The sequence below is a fragment of the Cervus elaphus genome, chromosome 5 (assembly GCF_910594005.1).
Source record: "Cervus elaphus chromosome 5, mCerEla1.1, whole genome shotgun sequence".
Classification (NCBI taxonomy): domain Eukaryota; kingdom Metazoa; phylum Chordata; class Mammalia; order Artiodactyla; family Cervidae; genus Cervus; species Cervus elaphus.
The window spans coordinates 27,922,253-27,948,991 of NC_057819.1; the positions used below are offsets into that span (position 1 = coordinate 27,922,253).

At 48.3% G+C, this 26,739-nt stretch overlaps 1 protein-coding gene across 3 annotated transcripts; it reads right to left on the reverse strand.

Moving 5' to 3' along the window:
- Positions 1-515: 515 nt before the first annotated feature.
- Positions 516-26,670, reverse strand: CHFR (checkpoint with forkhead and ring finger domains). 3 transcript variants are annotated; one of them, XM_043902210.1, is made up of 17 exons: positions 26,375-26,511; positions 26,077-26,220; positions 21,818-21,917; positions 19,060-19,169; positions 18,102-18,161; positions 17,737-17,955; positions 17,182-17,349; positions 12,269-12,425; positions 11,068-11,385; positions 9,130-9,272; positions 7,997-8,113; positions 7,395-7,478; positions 6,551-6,621; positions 5,144-5,231; positions 3,251-3,358; positions 2,746-2,818; positions 516-1,577 (listed from the first exon to the last, which is right to left on the reverse strand). In XM_043902210.1, exons 2-17 carry the CDS (start codon positions 26,207-26,209, stop codon positions 1,535-1,537), a joined length of 1,992 nt encoding a protein of 663 aa, XP_043758145.1. In that variant the 5' UTR covers positions 26,210-26,220; positions 26,375-26,511; the 3' UTR covers positions 516-1,534. The 3 variants fall into 3 exon arrangements, with proteins under 3 accessions (XP_043758145.1, XP_043758143.1, XP_043758144.1); XM_043902208.1 differs by lacking the exon at positions 21,818-21,917 and having other exon boundaries at positions 26,375-26,670; XM_043902209.1 differs by lacking the exon at positions 26,375-26,511 and having other exon boundaries at positions 26,077-26,346.
- Between the last annotated feature and the right edge of the window lie 69 nt (positions 26,671-26,739).

The window sequence follows — 26,739 nt, forward strand, 5'->3', positions numbered from 1 at the left end:
GAGTTGGCACGCACCATGGACCAGCTGTCTGAGGTGGTGTGGGCCCTTCCCTTCACCTACAGATCCAGTGTAGTCCAGAGAAGGTTGCACGTTTAGGCCTCAGCCAAAAAAGCGGCTACATCTGCTAAGGGTCCTGCATCTCTGTTCTTACTTCCGGAGGAGAGGTCCGGGTCCGAAGTGAAGGGGGTGATGTGCCAAGGTCCTAAGCTTGGAAGGCAGCCTCGTGCCTGCATGAACTGAGCCAGAGCTTAGACACAAAGCTGTGGCTTTAACCAGGGACCAATAGGCTAAGGCTTGGGCTGGTGGATCCCAGGGAAGACATGCCTTTTCCCAATTGTTCAGACCTGGCCCCACCCCCAGGTCACCCACTCCGGGAGGCAGGAGGCGAGGCTAATAAGTGCAGCGGCCCCCCCCGCCCCCCCACCGGGGGTACACTCTGTTAGTTAAGCAGGTTACCAGTGACCTCCACAGGTGGTCCTACCAAAGGAACATATCACAATCAACACAGATGAAGGTGCCAGGGAGAGAAACAGACACAGCGTGTTTATTAGAATGCGGGAAGGAGGCCTTCTTCCCCAGAGCACTGCTTCTCAGAGTCTGTATCAAGAGCAAGACAAAGTTGAAAATCGTATTCCTGAGAAGAAGCAAAAAAGGTACAATTTTGCAAACAAACGGGTGGCTTTAACAAATGATAAAAAAAAAATTTTTTTTTAAACAACAAAATTTCAAGTATTATTCCAGATGACACGGCAAACCCAACGCAGGAGGAAAGGCTAAGGACTCGCAGAAGCTATTGGCAGGAAGGGGCTGCTCCGGGCGGGCTGGGGTGTCACCAGGGACAACCTGCAGCCTGGCCCCAGGCCACCCCAGCCCCGAGGCTGGGAGAAGTGAAGGCGGACAGCTCGGTGGACTGCAGTTGTGCCAAGGAGGAGTCCTGTGTGTTAGTGACCCAAACACCCCCTTGGCGCTGGGGAGTCCTGGAGGTCTGATGATTTTTTTTCATAAACAGAAACATATGCTTATTCTTTCAAATATCAGTGTCTCCAATTTTAGTCAATTTGTAAATATAAATTATATCATTTGTGCTACAGTTCGTGATATTTAAGTCTCATTAGGAGATGAGCACCGAAGCTATGAAAACACACACGTGAGCTGCTGTGCGTCCTGTGGCTGGAAAATTGTGCTCCCTTTCCTCACAGCACAGTGTTTCCGACAAACTCCCCTTCCTCTCCCAGGACACTCTTCTTGAAGAGAGATTTCTGCTTTGACTGTGGTTGTGGGACAGATACACAGGGGGCGGCTGATGGCTCTTGTTCCGGCCCCAGGGCTCTGGGTGCCACAGGTGGGGGGCTTCTCACTGAGAGGGTCTCACTCTACAAAAGAAAGGTCACACCAGAGTGCCCTATGCCAAGACCCCAGTGTCCCCTGAGGGGGGGACTGTGAAATGCCCTTAAAATGTCTGTTTCAGTATTTTCTGAGACACGTGTCACTGACTGCCAACACTCCTGAGCCATCGTGGTGCCTCCTTGGACGCTCAGTTCTTGAACCTCGTCTGTTCACAGATGTGATTGAATTTCCTGTGGGGAAAAAACAGTCAAATCATACGAGAGGGCATCACAGATGCATTCAGTAAAGGAATTCTGTACTTGCACCCAAAGGCACTACAGGAGACACTGACCCTGTGCTTGGGGGTTTGCAAGGGCATGTTTCTCATAGTCAAAGACATTAACCCCACATGCAACCTTCTTTGTTGTTGTTTAGTCTAAGTCATGTCTGACTCCTTTGTGACCCCTCCTTTCTAAATGCAAAATATAAGTGGAACATTTGGGTAATTTCCAGAAACTCAGACCTGTGCCTTGTGAGCATCCCCAAGGTACCATGGGTGACCTCCTGAGAATACGAGGGTGCCTTTGCTGCCCCCCTTCCCCATGCTTTAATAGAGCCAGGTTAGCCTGTTACAGTGAAATCTCTTTCTTAGAATAAAATGAGCTCTTCCACACAGTTTATGCTCAAATACAAACCAAGATTTTTATTCTACAGAATCACTCTCTCAGGGGCGGCTGCCTTTACCTGAGTCCTCATGATGACTCCTGAACCAATTCCTTAAATTTGAATCTCTAATGACTGTTTGGGATCACAGTCACCGCAAACAGCATCAATCCATGAAACTGACTTATGTGATCACTTTCCTCATGGTTTCAAAGCAGAGGCCGATCTACTCCTATGGGCGACCGCACGTGGTGACGTGAATGTCAACATGAACAGCCTCTAAAGACCCTGTGGGAAACTCCCAGGGAGAGCTCTAGCCATCGCATCACCACAGGTAGATCCAGGTGCAGGGCGACGTCGCACCTGGATCTTGGGAAATGGTTCTCAGTGACCACAGCCACGGATTCGGAAAGCCCTCAGCCCTGAACATGTGGGCTGGGGACATGGAGGTGGAGAAGGAGATGAACGTGTGTGGGCCAACATTTCATGAAATGACATAACGGAAGAGCAGAATTTCTAAGTGATGATGACTTTTTTATATACTACATGACTTTATAAAAGCATGACGACTATTAATGAAATAGTATATTTTTAAGTAGAGAACTGACTACTTCATGAACATCCCTAAAAGCTCAAAATCAACATGGCCAAAAGATTTAAAGAAAAGCAGTTCCTGTTAGGAAACCGCGGGTTTGTCTGCCTTTCTGCACTCACTCCTCCAGCCTGGCCCAGCCCCCACCCTGCATGCACACTCACATTGCGTGGTGGGCCTTCACCTGAGTGCGGCAGTTGCGGCCCCAATAGCAATCAGGACGGGATGTGACAGCCACTGGGAAGAGAAAAAAACGAACACACGTCATGCACATGTCTACAGACTTGGCCTAGTGAATTTAAGCTGAGAAACAAAGAGACACTGCAGCTGAGACACACAACGCTTTGTCCCACTTCATAGTCTGCTTCCTTGTTCTCCAGGAAAGGAAAAGAATCCTTAATTGAAAATCCAGTTTAGAAATGAGATGACGCCAGTTGCCATCATGTTTCAGGAACCCGCCTCACCAATCCAGAGCCTGTGCAGGCACCAGGCAGGGGCGCTTGAGTAAAGCGTGGCCTTCGTGCCCCCACCCACCAGGCTGTGTCCCTGGCCCTGCTGTGAACTCAGAGCAAAGGCCCACACAGGGTATTGAGCTACTGGAAAAGAGTGTGGGAGCCCACGCAAGCAGAACTGAACTGTGGGCCTGGAAGGGGCCAGGTGGCTCCTCACCTGGTAGCTCAGAGGCAGGAATGTTCTGCCGGTACTGGTAGGTGAGCTCGCGGAAGCTCCGCAGGCCGCAGCAGTAGCACAGCACGGTGTTCCCGGTGATTCTGTAATCTGGAAGGAACACAGCCTCTTACAGGCGCAGCCCGCCAGTGGGTAGCATCATGTGGGCAGCACAGCAGAACAGACGTGGCTTGCACGCTGCTGGGGAACTAATGCACCGATCCATAGACAGGGTGGAGACAGAGGGCTGGGCATTTGGAAAACAAGAGCAAAACCAACCTAGACGCCAACTTATTTCCTTATAGCAAAATCATTCCATCTAGATAAAAAATTTAAATATTTAGAACAATCTAAAAAAGTACTAAGAGGAATGAATATTCTTCTCTTGAGCTATTTCTAACTATGACATGAAAACAAAATGGCACAAAGGAAGGGATTTGTAAATGTGACTGCCTCCAGTTTATACATCACAATGGAAACACATATAACAAAAGAGAAATACTAATGAAACAGTAATGAAATAGTAGAAACGACTAACATCACTTTTAACACAAATGACAATGTGTTGTACCCTTAATTAACAAAGATATCACACAAATAACCTCCCAAGTCCAAAAATGAACCAAGGACACAGACACGCATATATATGTCCCATATAAGAAAAAGATTTTCAATTTCATTAATCATCAAACATGGGCAGATAAAATATCCCACCGTTTGCCTCTTTCATATTTACAAGACCTAGAGAGCAAACATTCAGCTGATGGGCTTAGGGGATGCTGGCACTCAGGCCCCAGGGCATGTCTCAACCATGCAAGCCAGTGACAGTAGTCCTGTTTATTATTCTAAGGGGACAACTGTGTTTTTTTTAGGGGTGGGGGTGGGGACGGGGACTGATTGTGAAACCTACAGGACTGCACGCTTGACAGCTTCAGTGGTGGTTCAAACAGTGAAAAGCTGGAAAGAACTTAAATACCCTTTAGTAACAAATTGGCTAAATGAACGACGGTATCAGAATGCTAAGTAATAACAAAAAAAAATCAAGGCCTAGATCTTTGTTGACGTAGGAAGAGTCTGAGGTATACTGTTGAGTGAATAGGTTATTAAAAGTATATCTGAAAAAAAAAAAAATATATCTGGCAAGATCTCATTTATGAAAATGATGCACAAACATGGGTACATGCACTTAGAAGGGTGGCTGTCAAAGTATTATGACTGGGTATATTTTAGGTGGTGGGATTTCCAATGATTTTCACTTTATCCTTCAGACTTTCTTATACCACTTACGTTTTCTTTGTGAACCACATCATTCTTATAAAAATAGCCGTTAAAAAGCAAAAGAAGTTAAGACCCAACCACATAGAGCTGTCCCAACAGAGAAAACTCAAGACACTATAATGTGTCTGTGAGATAAAATAACTTAGTACCTTTCAAGTCTTTGATAATAATTTATGTGTTAGGGAAAAAAAAAATCACTCACTGATTTTTCTGCACCCTCCATTAGTGACAAAAGTTCACATTTCACAAAGCACTAGGTGTCCCTCGGAGAGGGGGCAAGCCTTCACTGAGTCACTTGATGCACTGAGGGAGAGGCCAGCAAAGACCCTGACAACCAGCCCTAGAATGTCAATGCTGACCAGTGGTGGGGCCAGCACCTCACCAGCTGTGCCCCTTCCCTCTCCTGTGCAAGAAAAGACTCTGGAACATGTCATGTCCAGAGGACCTTTCTGTCTGTCTCTGCCAGGGTGGGCAGAGGTTGCAGGAGTGAACGCGGGAAAGCCAACAAGCAGTGCTGCCAGTGTGTGGACAGGCAGGAGGGACCGCTTGGCCAGAGGCAGAGGTGCCCCTGGAAAACACCACTATCAGTGGGGGGCAGGCAGGCACAACAAGGCTTACCAGACAGCAGGAATACTCCCCTCTGCAGAGCCCCAAGGCTCTCAATCAACATGTTTTTCCATGTCAAACCTCTGGTGGCCAGGTAATTCTGTAACAGGCAAATGGGCAAAAGAAGAAACATGAGCTTGGAGAAGGAAACATTAAAATGGCAAAGAGGGAGCTTCTCTGATGGTCCAGTGATTGAGAGTTCGCCTTGCATTGTTGGGGGACACTGGTTTGATCCCTGGTCTGGGAAGGTCCCACATGCTGCGTGGCAGCTGAGCCCATAGGGCCACAACTACGGAGCCCATGTGCTACAACTACCGAAGCCCCCATGCTCTACAGCCTGTGCTCTGCAATGAAAGAAGCCATGGCAACAGGAAGCCCATGTAGTGCAACTAGAGAGTAACCCTTAGTCTCCGCAACCAGAGAAAAGCCTGAGTAGCAATGAAGGCCCAGCATGGTCAATAAATAAATATTAAAAAAACCCAAAAAAACCCCACAAAAAATCAAGAACAAAAACAAACGGCAAAAAGGATTGACATGTCATAAAAGGCCCTGGAAGGTGGGTAGAGCCAAAACACCTAAGTGTGGCAGGCACTTGCAGAGGGTGAGTGTTGCATGAAGTTAGGGGACCTGCTTCCAGGAGCTCAGCTGGGCAGCCTGGATGGCCTGTTGGAACAGGAGGCCTGGGACAGACATGGTATCACACCCACACACAGAGGCACAAACTTTTCGACCAAGGAGCTTCTTCTCAGTCTCAAAGGGCAGGCTAGCTTTAGAACCTCGAGTGTAAGAGTTGGCACTCTCTTTCTGAAATTCTGCAAAGACATTCCTATAGCATAGGAGCAGTGAGACCTAATCTTAGCCAGAGCGGCCACAGTGTGGTGACAGGCCCATGACCATGTGACAAGGAAGCCAGGGTCTACACCTGGGTGGGCTCTGCCCTCAAGACACATGGAGCTGGTTGGTTCTGCCTGTGTAAACCTACAAGAGCGTGCCTGTGAACACCTAGCCAGAGAGCAGTGGGGTGGAGGAGGTGCTGTTCAGATGAGAAGGGCCTTGCCCTGGGGGTGTCATACCGCACATAATTGGGGTGAAGGGAAGACCCCTGGCAAGCGATGCATGTGCATGTTAAACCCTGAAGTTCGAAGAGCCAGCTGCCTCCTGAAATGTATGAAGAGGGCCAGAGGGCAGTCCTGGTTCCACCCAAAGCCCAGCCACTCCCCCGGGCCTGCCACGGGCAGGCTGAGCAGGAGCTGGAACTGTGTAACACAATTCCTGTGGCTTCTCAGTGTGAAAGGCAGGGAGGAATACCTATCTGAGGGGATACAGGGTAAACAGACATGCAGAGTCACAACAGACATGCAGAGTCACAACACTGGACAGTCCTGGGAGGCCTCCCACTGGCCTCCACCTGGCCTGTACCTTCAGGACGTCTGACTCGTAGTTGTTGTTGCTCAGCACCCCATCCAGACACCGGTCACCCAGGTTGAGTTCTGTTGGGATGGAGGGAAGCAGCATTACCCATTTCATATACACTTTATGAAAGCACTTGTTCACCTGACAGGATAACCAAATTTCATTCATTATGGATTCTATGAAGAATGAAAAGTTATGTGACATTATGGTCATGGCGTGGGGGGGGAGGATGGGGGAGGTGATAGTAAGGAGTTTGGGATGGACACGTACACACTGCTGTATTTAAAATGGATAACCAACAAGGACCTATAGTATAGCACAGGGAACTCTGCTCAATGTTATATGGCAGCCTGGATGAGAGAGGAATTTGGGGGAGAAAGGATACATGTATATGTATGGCTGAGTTCCTTTGCTATTCACCTGAAACTATCACATTGTTTGTTAATCAGCTATATCCCATAATGAAATAGAAAGTTTAATTTAAAAAAAAGTTCTGTGATGAAGTATAATTTCAAACAGAGAAAAAGTAAAAGGCATTCTATTCCACTCCCCCCAGAAATGGTCCAGTCTGCACAGTCCCTGGTCTGGAGTTGTGAAGTCCAGACGTGTGTTTTTAGTGGGGGTGGTCCTTGTGCACGGCTCAGAGTTCCCCTGTTGTTGTTACTGCTAGCTTGGAGCCAACACTCACTGACACTTGCAAACCTATGCAGACCTCCAGGAAAAAGTAGCTAACTCATGGCGACCAGCGTGGCCTTTGCCTGCTCAGGCACACGGCCAGCCCACCACTGGCCTCAAGTGCACCAAGCGAACAAGGAAAGGTGGTGGTGATGGGTGGTGGGGCCGGCATTACCGCAGAACGGGGCCAGGCAGCCGAGGCAGCCAGTCCGGGCGCAGCCCCAGTATAGGTGGCAGAAGGGCTGCAGGCAGATGGCACCTGTGGACACACAGCACATGCACCAGTCACGCCACATGGCGAGGAGGAAGCTCATGTAACCATTAAATAAATGACACGCTCGACTTTCACCATCATCTGGAAACTGTTAATGTGCCGTGTAGTTCAGCTGTTAGATTTTAAAATGACACCTTGGACCAGGTTCAAACCTTGCTCGGGGAACTGAGATCCAACAAACTGGGCAGCCAACAGAATAGAATAAAATGAGACACTAGAGAACTACTGGGGTGACGTGTCAGATACAGGATCTAGAAAGAGAGTCCCCTGTGTGTATGACAGGGGCGGGTATCAACTGGTGACCAAAGATAAGATTATCAACACAGTCCTGCAGGGATACGTGGTGACACAGGTGGAAACACAGAACTGTATCTTTAGCTCAAATCACACACAAAAGGCCATGACACTTTGAAAACCAGGCTGGAAGAACACATAGGAGTGGCCCTGAGGTGGGGAGGGGCCCCAGGCAGACGGTGTACACACACACCCACACCCTCACTCACACTGCTGGGGGGCGATGCGGGGGTCCCGCTCGCGCTCCGCCCTCCGGTCGGGCATGGGCTGGAAGCAGCAGGTGCATATGGCGTGGCTTCCTTGCAGGGCGCACACGTAGTCCTGGGCTGTGGGACAGACAGGCCGCTCAGGCTGGTGCTGCCAGCGCCGTAGCAGCAGCACGAGGGTTCAGCCACACCTGGAGGGGCAGCTACAGGATGCACAAGAGGACACAGACCTACAAGAAAGCCTGGACAGCTCTCAGGCCAATTTTCCTAACAGCCAAGTAACGGTCTACCACTCCAACTAAAAGGTTTAACGATGGAGAAGTGACCGAAGCTATCTTTTGGTTCAGTAGTTGGAGCAAGATTTCAAAGGCCACTTGAAGGTTTTCTAGTATTTCCTGTAAAGGAAGGACAGATCATAAAACAGTAAAGTGATTTCTCTAGTCTCTGCTGGCTAACTCTGCACCAGGAGCTGTGTCAATGTGGCCTGGCCCCTGGTCACTCACGCACCACGTGAGGCTCTGTCTATGCACTTGCCATGGTCACAATGGGGCCTTCCACGCATCGCCCTGGCCATCCCCACCTGTAGGGGCCTACAAGGACACCCCCGAGAGCCACAGCACAGCACACATGGCAGATAGTTAAGAATGTGGCTCTGGGTCACAATCCTGAGGTCAGTGGCCTCTAGACAGGCTCAAGCTGACAGTGGCAAGGAGGCCAGGCCCTTCAATGTAGGGCCACAAACCACAGTCCACATGTTCACTTTCCCTTTCTTAATGGCACCTAGAACTCACCCACTGAAATGGACAGTGAACAGGCAACTCAGGGCAGCTCTGGTAACATCATGTCCTGTTGCTGGAAAGAGCCCAGTCCCTCACTGGAGGGGCCCATGTGTGATGGTCACTTCGGCTTTGGCAAGCATCCCAGGGCATGCTGACTGCCCCAAGGTAGTAGCGGGGAGGGGTGGGCTAGGGTAAGTGTCAGAATTAGGACTGCAAGAGCAGAGATCCACAATTAGAGCTGATTATCTGGTTCTTAGCTCATGAAAAGCAATGAGTTATCTGAGCAGAGAAGAGCCAGCAGAAGCACCACCTACACCCGGAACGGTCAGGACAGCAAGGAGGGAGTGGCCGTCTCACCTGCCGTGACGTTGGCGGATGTGGATGGTGCATCCCCAGGGGCCTGCGGTGCCCCTGGCTCGCTGCCGGGCCCTGGGTAGGGAAGGGGCTGCCCCGCCTGCCTGCGGTACTCAGGGCACTGTCTGCACACGATGGACGGCTGGCTGCAAGAAAAGCACAGAGCTCGGGGGGTTGAGAGGACAGCCACTCTGGTTGGTGTGTGAGGCTGAGGGCAGCGACAACAGCCCCAGCCTGAATGACAAGCCAAGACCCAGACCCCAGCTCACGGGCCTTGTCCCCCCTCCATGTCTCAGCTCTGCATCAGCTGCTGGGCCTGGTGTGTGCAAAGGGCAAGGACAGCTGCCCTCGTCTGGCACTGGCACCCCCTACACTCACCCTGCAGAGCAGCAGTCGAAGGCTCTGCTCCCTGCCACTTCCCAGCCCCTCTCTTCCCGTACTTCTCCAGCGCTCTCTCCCTCAGACACTCCTGGGGTCTGGAGACATCTCCTGCCTGCCCCTCGCCCCCCTGAGCCATCCCCTGGGGTGGAGCCGTCCTGTCCCCACACTGGGCAGGATGCCCTCTTGTAGGCCTGACGCCACCCAGTGCACACCATTCCCCTCATTAAAATCTGAGAATGCGCCAGGGCTGGAGGCCGCTGTCCACAGGGGCTTTCAGCTGTTTGCTCTTCAGCTGAGCCTTCAAACCTGCAGACGGTAAAACACAATCCTCAGGAAAGGCACATGTGGACTCCCCTCTGGTCTCAGTCAGAGGATACCTGCCCAAGTCTGCCACCCATGGGAAGGACAGGCAAGACACGACTAGAAAAGGCAGAAATGCTGAAAAGATGCTCAGCCATGTTTGTAAGAAAAACATGTAAATGGGAATAAGTTACCTGCCTGTCCCAATACCCCGAGTGTCTCGGGGATCATTGCTGTCCCTCCGCACACCCCGGGGAGTGCCGCCACCCGCACTCAACAGCAGGCATTTGATCACAGACGTCAGAAGTACAGCAAGGTATCCTCTCACTGAGACTCCTGACACGAATATCCTACTTCTGCATGCTTGTCTCCAAGAAATAACTTGACATGTGCACTAAACTGTAAACACAGAATGTGCATTGAGGCTTTGTCCCAGGATTCAAAAAAATATTACCAAAAAATGCCTTAAATGGTAAAAAAAAAAAAGAAAAAGATTATGTATGACTACACGTGTGTATGACTGGATGAATATATAAGAAAAACTTCACACTAAAGTGATTTTTGGTTTTCTTTTTGCTTGAACATTATGTGCTAAATTTTGTGAAAAGAGACGAACTGGGGGTGGGGGGTTGTCTTTTTAAATATTATGGCCTCGACACAAAAATTCACACCCTGGACTTCTAAGTCAGGAGACATCAGCAGATAAAATCAGGTCTCCTAGGGCTGCATCCTGTCTACCAGGTGGCTGTGGCTTTTCTGCAATAATACCCTGACAGATGATAAGTAACGCAAGTGAAACTCTAGGACGTGTGTTCACTAGGTAAGCTGTGGAGAGTGAGTGTGCTTATGTGGTATTTATATTAGCTGGTGAATCAAGGCACTTGAGGACTCAGCAAATCAAAGAGTATCATTTCCTGTGGTCAGTCTCTCACAATAATTAAGCCCAAGCATTATGCTACACACCCTGAACTTCTATAAGGCTGTATGTCAGTTACATCTTAAAAAACTGGAAAACAATACAGATAAACAACAAAAAAATAGAATAAATGTTCCACTGCATAACAAAAGAGAAAAAAGAGGCTATCACAGGAGGCAGGGCAGTGAGCAAGCCTCACCACGGTCACCTGAATGAGTGTCATGCTTGGCAGAAGGCAGGCAACACGACTGCCGGGTTGCGCCTCGGCAGTGGCCTGGACCAGCAGGTCCTGGGGGGCGGTCAGACTGGGGCCGCCCACCCCACTCCAGGCCCAAAGGGCTCACCTAACGTCCGAGGACTCGCTGTCCACGTCCGACAGCTCCAGCAGGTCCTCGGAGCTGCCCTCCTCGTCAGAGAAGGCCCTCCTGACCTTGGGCTGCAGCATGTCCTGCGTAATCTTGTTCCTGGCGGCCATGCTGCGCAGGTCCTCCTCGCTGCGCCTCTTGTCTGGGTGCTGCAGCAGGTACGCCTCCACCAGGTTGTTGAGGATGTGGTTTTTACAGATGCGCTCGACCGGACAGCGGCAGGTGGGGCACAGGGCAGAGCGCTCCATCCAGCCCGAGTAGCAGGCAGCGCAGAAGGTGTGCATGCAGGGCTGCAGGCTAAGGGCACACGACGGGTTTCAGAGGCCTGGGGGCACTCGTGGGCGAAGGTCTCCCCAGCAAGTACAGCAGCCCCTCGGATGCCAAGGCCCCAGGGGCACGGCTGGCCTGGGGCGTGAGGAGCAAGGACCCAGGGTCATGCTGCATCTTTCCTCGGAGGAGGAAATGGCCCTGCTCAGACTGAGGTTCGGGTGCAAAACAGAAAAATGAGCCAACTGCCCATCCCCAGCCCTCATGCTCTTTTGCCTCAGCAGGGCCTCGAGGCTGTGCTTCCTGGGCATTCCATCCACACCATGTGTGAGGTCTGCTGCTGGGGGGCCTGCATCCTCAGCTGATGCTGGGGGAAGTCACCTGCCTTCCAAAACCCGCCGGAGAAATAGTCCCTGCGCAAAAACATGGCACCCACCTCAACTGCTCTAACTCTGAGCCTGTCAACTACAAGAAGCTAGAGAAAAAAAAAAGAAACTAGAGGTCACATGGCACCCTAGGGAGGACCAGGGAGGAAGAGTGGAGACACAGGGTGTGGGTGGAAAGGACACGCATTTCAGCTGAACTTCAGACAGATTAATTCCAAGTTCCCACAGGGAAGCAAGGAGTGATCTCCATTCTGGGAGGCTTGCTCCATGCTAACCACCAAGCTTCCTTTGCCAGGAGATACCGAGCCCTCGGTGCAGCTCTCCTGCTCCTCCTGAGGCCAACCCGAGGTCAGAGCCACCACACCTCAGTCTCTCAGGCTCCTCTGTAGCTTCAGTCAATGGCCCGGTTTCTGGCTTGTCGGCCATACAAGGAAAATGTCTATGGCACCCTCAGGGGGTGCAGCCCCTGACCTGACCCTAAGGTCCGCCCCACCCTTGGCTTCCCACAGGACCCCACTTGGGCGCACCTCACACAGTCATGCAGCAGGTCCTGGCAGATAATGCACGTGAGTGTCTCCTCCATCTTGTCTGGCTTCATGGCCTCAGCTCTGACGTCGAGGGCAGAGGGAGGGTCTCTGCCAGGGTCTGTGACCAGTATGGGCAGGTTAAGGTCTGGCTCCCCATCTGCAAGGGAAGGGATACATTCTGACCGTCATGACCATGGAGGCAACACGTCTCTTGGATTTATAGATGTCTTAAACTGTGGACAGAAGACCCCGTCCTCCGTGTATTTCAAAGGGCATTTTTAAGAAGGTTCAAAATAAGTCTCATAATTTGGTATATTTAAGTTTTGTTTTACAACAGTTAATAGCATAAGAAGACACTCAGGATACATAGGTAAGAGAAAAGGCCAGTTGTCAAATAGCATTTGTGTATGAAGTCATTTTTGCTTCAATAAAAAAACATATGCATATATGCATACAGCAAAGTGCTGGAGAATACAGACCATCAGACGTTACCAGGAGCACTGATAAACCTATTTGCAGGGCAGGAATAGAGACAGAGGCCTAGAGAGACTTGTGGACACAGTTGGGGAAGGAGAGGTAGGGCGAACTGGGAGAGTAGCTTTGATGTATTTTACATGTTACCATATATAAAATAAATAGCTAATGGGAAGCTGCTATGTAGCATGGGGAGCTCAGCTGGGTGCTTCAGTGGTGACCCAGATGGGTGGGACGGGGTGGGGGGTGAGTAAGAAGGAGGCTCAAGAGGGATGGGATGTATGTACATAAATAGCCGATGCACATTGCTGCATAGCTGATACCAACATAATGTAAAGCAACCATACTCCAATTAAAAAATAATTAAATTTTAAAAATGTTACCAGGAGCTTAAAATCTTTTTTTTTGCTGGTGTGTGTTAATTTTTCTATATCACAGAATAATTTTTAATTTATTAGAGAAACATGATTTAAAAAGTCAAATATTTAAAAGAAAACAAAAGCAGCAGCCCTCTGCCCCAGCCTCTGCTCACCTTCACCATCCCCACCTCCTCTGAGGAAAGGGCTTTCTTTCTTCCTAATAGTGTCTTTTAGCTGTTTCTTTTGTTCCCAGCCTCTGTGTTTCTGGACTGTCACGCTACATTTAGGCTGAAGATTTTAGGTATCATCTCCTGATATCCATTAAAACAGAGAAGGATTTTGCCCTCTGAGTAGCCTTCCCAATATTATTCTAACACAATTATTGGCTCAGTATATTGTATGTATATTATTATGCTTAAATAGTCTGTTCAGTCAAACAGCATATTAGAATTTTCTTATATAATTTTTCATTTCTGATAATTAAAAATGGCTTCATTTTTACATACTTGTTTACGTATCTGTTGCCAACTGTTGGACTGGATTCTGTGGGCAAGAATCCCTTAGAAGAAATGGAGTAGCCATCATAGTCAACAAGAGAGTCCAAAATGCAGTACGTGGATGCAATCTCAAAAACGACAGAAGGATCTCTGTTCGTTTCCAAGGCAAACCATTGATATCACAGTAATCCAAGTCTATGCCTTGACCAGTAATGCTGAAGAAGCTGAAATTGAACGGTTCTATGAAGACCTACAAGATTGTTTAGAACTAACACCCAAAAAAGATGTCCTTTTCATGATAGGGAACTGGAATGCAAAAGTAGGAAGTCAGGAAACAGGAAACAGGCAACCTGGAGTAACAGGCAAATTTGGCCTTGGAGTACAGAAGGAAGCAGGGCAAAGACTAATAAGAGTTTTGCCAAGAGAACGCACTGGTCATAGCAAACACCCTCTTCCAATACCACAAGAGAAGACTCTACACATGGACATCACCAGATGGTCAACACCGAAATCAGACTGATTATATGCTTTGCAGCCAAAGATGGAGAAGCTCTATAGTGTCAGCAAAAACAAGACCGGGAGCTGACTGTGGCTCAGATCATGATCTCCTTATTGCCAAATTCAGACTTATATTGAAGAAAGCAGGGAAAACCACCAGACTATTCAGGTAGGTATGACCTAAATCAAATCCCTTAGGATTATACAGTGGAAGTGACAAATAGATTCAAGGGATTAGATCTGATAGACAGGGTGCCTGAAGAACTATGGATGGAGGTTAGTGACACTGTACAGGAGGCAGGAATCAAGATCATCCCCCAAAAAAAGAAATGCACAAAAGCAAAATGTTTGTCTGAGGAGGCCTTACAAATAGCTGTGAAAAGAAGAGAAGCCAAAAGCAAAGGAGAAAAGGAAAGATATGTCCATCTGAATGCAGAGTTCCAGAGAAGAGCAAGGAGAGATGAGAAAGCTTTCCTCAGTGATCAGTGCAAAGAAATAGAGGAAAACAACAGAATGGGAAAGACCAGAGATTTCTTCAAGAAAATTAGAGATACCAAGGGAACATTTCATGCAAAGATGGGCATAATAAAGGACAGAAATGGTTTGGACCTAACAGAAGCAGAAGATATTAAGAAGAGGTGGCAAGAATACACAGAAGAACTATATAAAAAAGATCTTAATGACTCAGATAACCATGATGATATGATCACTCACCTAGAACCAGATATCCTGGAATGCGAAATCAAGTGGGCCTTAGAAAGCATCACTACGAACAAAGCTAGTGGAGGTGATGGAATTCCAGTTGAGCTATTTCAAATCCTGAAAGATGATGCTGTGAAAGTGCTGCACTCAATATGTCAGCAAATTTGGAAAACTCAGCAGTGGCCACAGGCCTGGAAAAGGTCAGTTTTCATTCCAATCCCAAAGAAAGGCAATGCCAAAGAATGTTCAAACTACCGCACAATTGCACTCATCGCACATGCTAGCAAAGTAACGCTCAAAATTCTCCAAGCCAGGTTTCAACAGTACGTGAACCGTGAACTTCCAGATGTTCAAGCTTGATTTAGAAAAGGCAAAGGAACCAGAAATCAAATTGCCAACATCCATTGGATCATCGAAAAAGCAAGGGAGTTCTAGAAAAACATCTATTTCTGCTTTATTGACTATGCCAAAGCCTTTGACTGTGTGGATGACAACAAACTGTGGAAAATTCTTAAAGAGATGGGAGTACCAGACCACCTGACCTTCCTCTTGAGAAATCTATATGTAGGTTAGGAAGCAGCAGTTAGAACTGGACATGGAACAACAGATTGGTTCCAAATCAGGAAAGGAGTACATCAAGGCTGTACATTGTCATGCTGCTTATTTAACTTATATGCAGAATACATTGTGAGAATTGCTGGGCTGGATGAAGCACAAGCTGGAATCAAGATTGCCGGGAGAAATATCAATAATCTCAGATATGCAGATGACACCACTCTTATGGCAGAAAGTAATGAAGAACTAAGCCTCTTGATGAAAGTGAAAGAGGAGACTGAACAAGTTGGCTTAAAAGTCAACATTCAGAAAACTGAGATCATGGCATCTGGTCCCATCACTTCATGGCAAATAGATGGGGAAACAGTGAGAGACATCTTTGGGGGGGCTCCAAAATCACGGCAGATTGTGACTGCAGCCATGAAATTAAAAGATGCTTACTCTTTGGAAGGAAAGTTATGACCAACCTAGACAGCATATTAAAAAGCAGAGACATTACTTTGCCAGCAAAGGTCCATCTAGTCAAAGCTATGGATTTTCCAGTAGTCATGTATGGATGTGACAGTTGGACTAAAAAGAAAGCTGAGCACCGAAGAATTGATTGTTTTGAACTGTGGTGTTGGAGAAGACTTGAGAGTCGCTTGGACTACAAGGAGATCCATCCAGTCCATCCTAAAGGAAATCAGTCCTGAATATTCATTGGAAGGACTGATACTGAAGCTGAAACTTCAATTCTTTGGCCAGCTGATGTGAAGAACTGACTCATCTGAAAAGACTGTGATGCTGGGAAAGATCGAAGGTGGGAGGAGGAGAGGACGACAGAGGATAAGATGGTTGGATGGCATCACTGACTCAATGGACATGAATTTGAGTAAACTCTGGGAGTTGGTGATGGACAGGGAAGCCTGGTATGCTGCAATCCATGGGGTTGCAAAGAGTCAGACATGACTGAGTGACTGAACTGAACTGAATTGAATGTATCTGTTGCCAATTCATTCCACAGCTTCCCAGGCCAATCAACTCATTTTCCACTCAATACACTAGACAATACAGTTTCTTTCTAAGGCCCATCCTCCTTCCCATCACACTGCTCCAATTCACGGGCGGCCCTCAGGTCTGCCTTACAACTACTGTCTTACCAACTACATTCCCAAACATTTTTTACAATCTTTTTAACTTTGGCTTTTAAAGCATAGATTTTTCTCTAAACTGTCTTTAATGTGAAGTTTCAAACTATCACTTAAAGATAACATACTCTTAAAAATTGGCTGTTGTATCAGGACAGAGTCGCAACTCAAGAATACAGTTTCCAGGGGCTTCCCTGGTAACTCAGTGGTAAAAAATCCGCCTGCTAATGCAGGAGACATGGGTTCAGTTGCTGATCTGGGAAGACCCCTCATACCACATAACAGCTAAGCCCGTGCAACACAACTACCGAGCCTGTGCTCTGGAGCCTCAGAGCCACAGTGACTGAAGCCCGCAAGCCCCAGAGGCTGAGCTCGGCAATGAGAAGCCACCACAGTGAGAAGCCCACACATGTCACTAGAGAGTAGCCCTGCTTGCTGTAACTAGAGAAAAGCCTGTGCAGCAACGAAGACCCAGCAAAGCCAGAAAAGAAAAGTATGCTGTTTGCAGACTGATAGCATACCCTGACAGTAAACACAATTCAATCCCAATGGTACAAACAGGAAACAAAGGGCCCAGGCTGCCATCTGCTGTCAGCCTAAGACAGCATCCTCAGGCTTTGGCAGACAGTGGGGCCTCAACAGGTGCAGATCAGATGGTCCTGCTGGGGCCCTGAGGTTACATGAAACCTCAAGATTCTGACCTGCTTTTACTCTCTTCTTAACAGGCTCCAAATCGTCCTGATCCTGGGGTTCCGAAAGAGAAAAGGAAGCCCCCTCTCTGTCTGGGAGAGTCGAAGGGAAGCTGGAGATTTCATCACTTGTCACAGATGGACCACACCCCTTTGGAGAGACGTCTGCACCTCTGGAGCCTGTGAGAGGGACAAACAAGAAAGTCTGATTCACCTGCCTCAGAAGAAGAGACAGCAGATCGAAGTGTCACTGATTCGAACGAGGCGCAGGTGACACAAGATGCTGTTAAAAAACCAGAAAACTGGAAGGGTTCATTCTATGAGATTTTTACAGTATATGAATTACATAACCTGTAAAAAGTACCACACTGCTATAGTCCCCTATCCCCAGGCTTTCTCTTGAGGATGGAGCAAGACGGTAACTGCTGCAGAAACCTTACTACTGACAGTCTGATGCCTGACGCCACCTCTGAACTCCTCAGAGGCTTGTCTGTCTCTGTAACAACACAGGGCAGGACTAGTGAATAGAAAGCACTGTAGCTACCGCCCCGAGACCCCCATTCTCACTGGAGCTGGAGGGAGGCCCTCGGCCTGCAGAGGTGGGCTCCATGGAAGAGGTAGAGGCCGTGGGGAAGAGGTCCGACGTGGACGTTGATGGCTGTGGTTCCTCAAAGCACACCTGAGTGGCGGGAGACGACAGCAGGACCTGGGGATCCTGAGGATCGTCACCTCGCGCTGCACCTGAGGTATCTTTGGTCACGTGGAACACATTTTCTTTATTAGCTTCTGTGAGCACAGAAGGAGCAGGAGGAAAATACAGTCAGGGCACAGATGGGCACCACCGCCTCAGGCAAGCTATTCCTGTTGACGGAGACAGTCAACACACGGACCAACTTTACACACACCCACTCCTCTTGGAAAATCCCACTTACCAAAGGAGTCTTGTGTTACACCTTGCTTTTCACTTAGAGATTCGTAGAGGTATGCCACGTCTAAAAGAAATTAACCAAATCAGAGCACTGTCAGTCATATGCCAGGTGAGAACTCACATTTCTCTTCTGTTCCCTCCCATTACCTCACAGTCACTTTGTCCTTGTCGACTATTTTGACTTCTCAGCTAGTAACCACAGCTGCCAGTTTAAGGGAATTTAAAGCAAGTGATCCCAAACATCTGAACCAAAGCCAAAATAAACAAGCCTCAAGAAACTCATCTGGCATGAAGAGGCTGACTAAGGGAAGCAGAGCAGCAAGGAGGGATGAGTCTATGCCTCGCTTATGTCAAACCACCAGAAGCAGACACGATATCCTTCTGTGTGGCCACAGGTGGGTTTGACTATGCTGAGGACAACCTGGGGAACACCCGCCCCCTTCTTCCTATTTTGGGGGCACCATGTGAAGGACTTCCCTAATTCTGTCCTGCATCATTCTTCTTCCACAAACACAAACGTGGGTGCTCAGATCAGGACAAGCTCCAGTAGAATGCTGTCTGACCTCTGCTGTCTACTATCAAGTGTCCCAAAGCAGAGCCATCTGTGGCCTCCAGTCCCCATTCTAGGTCTTGTTCTCAATTTAGGCGTCTTTTTCTGCCAGCTCACCTCTCCCCATTCACTCACTTCTCCTTGGCTACCATTTTGAGACCCGTGGCTCATGACCACGGTGGCATTTGTGAAGAATGGCTGGGGCTCAGAAACTGCAAGGCCAACACTCCCATTCTTCAACAGACACTACCCATACCAAGAATCCACATAAACACAAAAGGGATGCAGGGAAGCTAACATTCCTTCAGGAAATACTGGCTTCAATAAGCCTCTTCCCACAGTGCTTTCCAGCTGTCGCAGGGCCCCGGCCACACCTCACCTGTGGGTCCAGCCCAGGAAGCCCCCCTCTTACTGTGTTCTGGCTCATTCTTCCTGTACACCAAGTAGATGACATCCCCAGTCTGTAAAGGGCAAGTTTGCTTCTTAACAACCTTCAGCTTGTTAATGACAGTTCCATTGGCACTGTAAGGGCAACAAGATGGAATTTATCTTACTTAAAATAACTTGGAGTTAAAAGTTTCCTTTTCTACAACCAGTAGGAAAGCAGTTCAATATTACCTTTTTTTTTTTTTTAATTTCAGTAAGTTTTTTGGCGGTGGTGCACAGCACACGGGATCTCATTCCCCAACCAGGGACTGAACTGACACCCCTGGCACCGGAAGTGTGGAGACTTAATCACTGGGCCACCAGGGAAGTCCCTACCACTTTGAAAATGATAAATACCCATAGGAATAATATAAACATTTGTGCCACCTTACAGTTCTCTCAAGAAAAACCTTGCCTGTTGCTCTGTCACTCACAGCCAAATGTCGTCGTCAAGTGTTTGAACGTCTCTACTGTTCCAAACTCATGTTCTCCTCCTGGTGAAGCCCTAGAATCCACCAGCAGCAGGTGCTTTGACTTCCAGCTTCTCTTCTGCTTCCGCACCAGACTCCGTCCACAGACCTACCCCTCGCTCCAGCAGCCTCAGCCCCTCAGTTCATTCCTCACATGAGCACCGATGCCCACCATGAGACAAGCTCTGCGTGCTAAGTCGTTTCAATTGTGTCCGACTCTGTACAACCTTGTAGACTGCAGCCTGCCAGGCTCCTCTGTCCATGGGATTTCCCAGGCAAGAATACTGGAGTGGGTTGCCATGCCTTCCTCCAGGGGATCTTCATGACCCAGGGATCAAACTCATATCTCTTATGTCTCCTGCACTGGCAGGCAGGTTCTTTACCACTAGTGCCACCTGGGAAGCCCTGAGACAGGCTCTGGGCAGAAGCAAATCAACACACAACTACCGACGACAGGACAACAGCGTGCTTCCTGCACTCGGGAGGCCACTCCAGTTCATCGGGGACCATGGGCCTTCCCTGGTGGTCTAGTGGTTGAGAGTCCGCTGTGAATGCAGGGGACACAGGTTGTATCCCTGGTCCAGGAAGATTCCGCGTGCCACGGGGCAACTAAGCCTGTGTACCACAACTACTGAGCCCGGTCTCTACAGTCTGTGTGCCACAACGATAGAAGCGGAGGAGCCCCATGCTCCACAACAAAAGAAGCCACTGCAATGAGAAGCCCACACACAGTAAGGAAGAGTAGCCCCCACTTGCCACAACTAGAGGAAGCCTGGTACAGCAACAAAGACCCAGCAGAGTCTAAAATAAGTGAATAAATATTTAAAAAAAAAAAATCAGGGACCACCCTGCTGGGTGGGAGGGCAGCGGGTACTACTGGGAGAGACAGAAGCCTGAGTCAGACGGGACAGGCGGGGCCTCCCTGAGGAGGGCCTCCTGAGTGGACAGAGGCTAGACTGCCACTGAGGGGAAGAGCACCCCTGAGCAGCCTCCTCCCCCTTAGCCAACTGTGGGCACTCACTCCCTGGCTGCACTCTTAAGGCCCCCAGGGAGGAAGAGGCTCTAGCCTGGCCTCCGAGCAGGCTTCCACTACCCTAGATTTCTGTTTAGGGCCAGACAGTAAATAGTGCGGGCGGTGCTGTCACACCGTCTCTCTTCCGAGTCCTCAGCAGCTAGCAGGGTCCCCGGAAGGCTGGGCTGCCTTCCCAGTAAAAGCCCACTTACAGAGACCCGCAAAGCTTTCTCAGCACGGCCACGGCTCTGCTGCCAGGCTCTTCTCAAGATCCACCCTCAAGCTCCTTTTAACCCAAAAGCCTGATTTCACTTTTCTGCTTAAAAAGTGAAAGGTAAGTCACTCAGTCGTGTCCGACTCAGCGACCCCATGGACTGTAGCCTACAGGCTCCTCTGTCCGTGGGATTTTCCAGGCAAGAATACTGGAGTGGGTTGCCATTTCCTTCTCCAAGGGGTGCTTAATCCCCTTAGTGACTCCTTACTGTTCTCAGGCTAACGTCTGGTCTCTCCAGCATGGACATCGGGGTCTTCCTGCTGGTGCTTCTGGGCCTCTGCAGCTGCTGTTCCTTCTGCATGGAACACCCCTGACCCTCCAGCCACCTCGGCCAAGGGAGGCAGTGGCTTCTGGAAGCGGGGACAGAAGACAGCTTCCCTCTAGAGCCTCCAGAAAGAGCTGACACCAATGAGACCTGAGGTGGACTTTGGGCCCCCAGGCCTATAAGATCCCAGATTTCTGTTGTTTTCAGCTACTGAGCTTTTGGTTATTACAACAGTATAATAGCATAATCCCATTAATACAAAATAAATGTGTATACATTTTCAGTGGGTGAGTGCAATTTGGAAAGCTTTTCACTTTTACACACTACTTATGTGGTGTAATAGTAAAAAAGAAAGGGATACTTCACTCTGTATAATGGGCTCCAGTTTCATCCATCTCATTAGAACTGATTCAAAAACTTCTTGATTTGGGGAAGTCTAACTTGCATATGTTTGTAAACACCCAAAATGTATCACTCCCTTTTAAGTCTTAGTTCTGAGACATTTTTGCTTTAATCTGAAAATATTCAAGAACTGTCACAGGTACCAGTGTCACTAAGTAGCCCATCCTAGAAACCAGAAAATATATCTCCCAATACCCAGAGACCCGAGCAGTCTTCTGAGCTATAGAAAGTGGGCCTATGTCTCTTCTCTGCAGTCACTGGCTAAAGTTGCCTTCCTGAAGCTACAAGAGGAAATAGGAAAGAAGTTCAGAAAGAGCTTACCTGGTATCTTCCAGTGATACCTGACCAGATTTTTCATCCACTGTAATTTTACAGTGATCTCCAGAGACCAATTTATTGCCAGGGAATGAAAGGTCACAACCTAAAACAGAGAGGGAGGTGTGCAGAGAAGGGGAATACAATTGTGGGTACTGGGCAAAACACTACACTTGGTTTAGTGATATCATACGACCAGAAGTCAAGACCCACTAAGTCAAGACCCACAAAACATTTAAGTGTTAATCCAAAGGGAAAAGGGCCTATGTCTTGAACCTTTCTGCTTCCTCATTACCCAGAGGATATACCCCATCAACACCTCTAGCTACACATCAACTGCTTCATGGTGATGTTTTTACAATATGCACATGTATGCAGACAACCTGATAAGTATTATAGAACTTTAAGAAAAACCTAAGGGGCTTATTAAATATCTTCAGTATCGTAGTCCTGAATTTCTTCTGTGTAATCTAAGGTTTCATAAATGGTCACAAAATTGAAGCAGTGACGGAGTAACAAAAAATATGACTGAGTGAGTTATCACAGGCACACGTACATGTTTAAGAAAATTTAAAACAAAACGGGGATGTATCTATAGCTGAATACAATCACTGTATTCTCATTAAATCCAAGGGGGAAACCCTCAAATACTTTGTTCTCTCCTAAAATCAAAAGAATAAATGCTTTCAGGAGTGTTTTAATACCAAGTCACTAATCTGCCTATGATAGGTTTGCACCATAGCTACTAAGGTTTATAGTAGCTTTATTTTATTGTTTTTGGGGCCATGCCCTGCAATTGGTAGGATCTTAATTCCTCAACCTGGGATTGAATCTGCACCTTCAGTAGGAAAAGCACACAGTCCTAACCACTGGACAGCTAGGGAATTCCCTACAGTAGCTTTATTTTTAATAACCAAACATGGGAAGCAGTACAGTACAAGTATCCATCAACTGGTGATGAATTAATACACACACTGCAGAACACCACCCAGCAACAAAAAGGAACACACTTGATACACATAACTGCCAAGGATGAACCTCAAAAGCACCAGCCAAGAGAAAGAAGCTGGACCCAAAGACAGTGTTGCGATAATGTGTGATTCCCCTTAGATGGCTTTAGATGGTCTTCTGGAAAAGGCCAAACTACAGGGAGAGAAATCAGATAGGTGGGTGTCAGGATTTGAGGTTGAAGGGGCAGGGACAGACTCCAAAAGACCAACAGGAACTTTTGAGGTGATAGAAATGTTCTGTATCTTGATGGTAGTGGTGCCTCCATTTCTCAAAACTCACTGACCACCTAAAAGGGGCAAATTTGACTAAGTGTTTAAGGTTCCATAAACCTTAAATCTTATTTGCCCAAACACTCCACATTATGGGAAGTATTTTGTTACATTTATCTGAGGTGAATTTCACCTGTGCTCAAGACTGTCCTATTACACTGGGCAAAACCAGCAGGATGGTCTCACAGCCCCAGAGCTGGCTGGTCACTGTGGCACTGGAGTGGGGTTTTAATAGGCTTCTCCGTGCCAGAACATCAGCATTCCAATTGAGAACTGGAATATTGTGCGCTTGTCTTTCAGTTGGTTAATCTCTCCATGGCTGGTATGCATTTCTGTCACTCCCCAAGAATGGGGAGCTCTTTGGGAAGGCGAGGACTCCCACTCCCCCTTACACATCAACTCAGCTCTCCCTTTTTCTCAAAATAATGCCTTGTACATAGCAGGTGTGTAACAGTTTTAAAATAATCAAGTTCTATAACCTGTGTGCCCCCCAAAATTATACACTGAAACCCTATCCCCTAAAGTGAGTGTATCTAGAGAGAGTGACTGTGGAGGATAAATAAGATCATTAGGGTGGGGCCTTAATCTCAGAGGGTTGAGGTACTTATAAGAGGGAGACACCACAGGTCTCGTGGTCCAGTAGGAGCGGACAGAAAGAGAAGGCAGCTCTCTGGGATCCAGGAAGAAGAGTTCTCATCAGGAAACAAATTGACTGGCACCTTGATCTTGGACTTCCTAGACTCTAGAAGTGTAAGAAATAAATTTCTGTTGTTTAAGCTTCCTGATCTGTGGTATTTTGTTATGGAGGCCTGGGCAGACTTTTAAACTCTATATTTTGCTGGAAAGGTTAATACATTTAAGGAAAGGACTTTCGATAGAATCAGCTCAACTACATATTTATGTTCCTTGCTGTTGTTGTTCAGTCACTAAGTCATGTCCTACTCTTCGCAACCCCATGGACTGCAGCACACCAGGCCTCCTTGTCCCTCACGATCTCCCGGAGTTTGCCCAAGTTCACGTCCATTGAATCAGTGATGCTATCCAACCATCTCACCCTCTATTGCCCTCTTTCCCTTTTGCCTTCAATCTTTCCCATCATCAGGGTCTTTTCCAGTGAGTAGATGATTGGTCGCATCAGGTGGCCAAAGTATTGGAGCTTCCTTGTATTAACATGTAAAGTGATACTATAGTGTTGTGTTATAATAACAATGGCTAACATTAAGTGCTAACTCTTAGCCAGGCTTCTTTAATCTTCACAGTGACCCTATGAAGTAGGTACAAAGGCACTGAAACGTAAATTTTTAACCCAGAATAAGTTGTCCTGTGCTGGTGGTGCTGCTGCTTCTGCTGGTGTCATGGTGAGCCTGGAGGTGGCGGTCTCCAGGGCTTCTGCTCTTCATCAAACATCCATTTACACCAATTAATGCATCTTGAAAAGTTTCTAATAATGCATAAATATTTTTAAAGTTGTAAAAAAAAATAACTTGATGCTGGGGTTTAAGACTGTTTCCCAAAAGACCCCAACAGAAAAACAGGTACAGGTACATCGTACTGGGTAAAATGAGGCCAAAAAATACTTGCTTTTAAGTAGTAATCTTTCTCATTCTCTCTCATTTAAAGTATAAAGTCAGAATAACAATGTATTATTTTCATTTTTAAAAATATTTATTTATTTATTTGGCTGCATCAGGTCTGAGTTGCATCATGTGAACTCTTAGTTGCGGCATGTGGGATCTAGTTCCCTGACAAGGGATGGAACTCCAGTTTCCCTGCATTGGGAGTGCGGAGTCTCAGACGCTGCACCACCAGGGAAGTCCCAGAGTCACAATTTATTCATTTGCATAAAACCAAAATATTTTTGTTGGCCTCAGTGCACTGCACTCTTAGTATGAAAGCTACAAGGGAGGTTAAATTATCAGAGGTCTAGAGGCAGTAAGCATCGAGGGTGAGGACTCTTCCTCTCACTACTTGTGTGACTTTCTTCAAGTCCTTAGCTTCCCCTTTCATTAAGTCAACAAATAATTGAGCAACTCTATTCTAAGAGCTGGGACTTGAGATCTTTTTTTAATGTAGTGGTTTACAGCTATGCACAGTGGTTTACAGATAAGCACTGCTTATCTGCATCCCCTAAGTTTTGGTACATTATAGTTTGGGGCTTCCCTGATAGCTCAGCTGGTAAAGAATCCTCCTGCAATGCGGGAGATCTGGGTTTGATCCCTGGGTTGGGAAGATCCCTTGGAGAAGGGAAAGGCTACCCACTCCAGTATTCTTGCCTGGAGAATCCTGTGGATGGAGGAGCCTGGTGGGCTGCTGTCCATAGGGTCGCACAGAGTCGGACACGACTGAGGCGACTTAGCATGCATGCATATAGTCCATGGGGTCGCAAAGAGTTGGACACGACTGAGCGATTTTCACATATGATATTTTTACTTATGTCAAGATATTTTCTAATTTCCCTTTTGATTTCTTCTTAGACCCACTGCTTCTTTAACAATGTTATTTAATTTCCACCTATCTGTGGATTTTCCAGTGTTCCTTCTGCTTTGCTTTCTAATTTCGCTTCTATTAAGGTTAGAGAAGATGCTTTGGGTAGTAATAAACTTGGGAAGACTGCATTCCCGTGGATAAATTATTATATCTACTTCATAAATTTGTAGGGAGGATTAAATAACCTGAATGAAGCACTCAGAAGTGACTGGGCAGACCATTAAGTGAATACACGGCAGCTGTTACACGAAAGCCCATTCCACTGGAAAAACTGGACGGCAGAATGCGCCCCGCCCAGGGGCCTCCCATAGCCTGGTGGGCCCGGTCTCGCCCTGCTCCTATCACCAGGATTCCGCTCTCAGCCCCCGGCTTCTGTCCTTCGGTCCCCGTCCCCCACCCCCATCCCGGGTCCCTGGTCCCCGCCCCCGTGCCCTGACCCATCCCCAGGCTTGTCCCCCGCCCGTCCCACGATTCCCATGCCCGCTCGCCGCCGCGCACCTCTTCTTCGCCCGATGGTCCACTCCCGTTTCCTCAGGAGGACGTGCGGCTCGCCCTCCTCGGCGCCCAGGCGAAGAAGCCTCCCCCAAGGCTGCTGCTGGGGCGGCTGCTCGCCTTCCCCCGGTCGCTCCATCGGATTCACATCTGACGAGACCGGGAAACGTCGGGTGAGACCCGGACCGCAAGGGCAGAGGCTGCGGCCTGCCGCTCCTCCTCGGCGCCCGCGCCCCGCCGCTGCGGCCCGCGCCGCGAGCCTCCCCAGCGTCCCGCCGGACGCCCGCGCCCGTCGCCAGCTTACCCCCCGCCCCGCGCCGAACCCGGAACCGGCCGCGCAGCCACCGCTGCTGTCAACAGACATCGCAGATCCCTCAGCTGATCCACTGGGCGGGGCCGGCGGCGTCCTTGCCCTGCGATTGGCGGGCGGTGGCCACCACTGAACGCGGCGGCTAGAGTGGAACCTGGGGGACGGGCATCGAGAGTGGACACGTGGAGGCTAGCAGAGCGTGCGCAGAGGATAGGCTGTGGGCTTGGATGCCATCTTTGATGCTGGCCGGGACGACTAAGTCGGCGCAAAGAGGACAGAGTAACGAGCATTGGGCACCGAAGCAAATTCCCAAAGCTGCGTTGGAAGTATAGATGGCGTTTAGAAGTGCGAAGCGACGG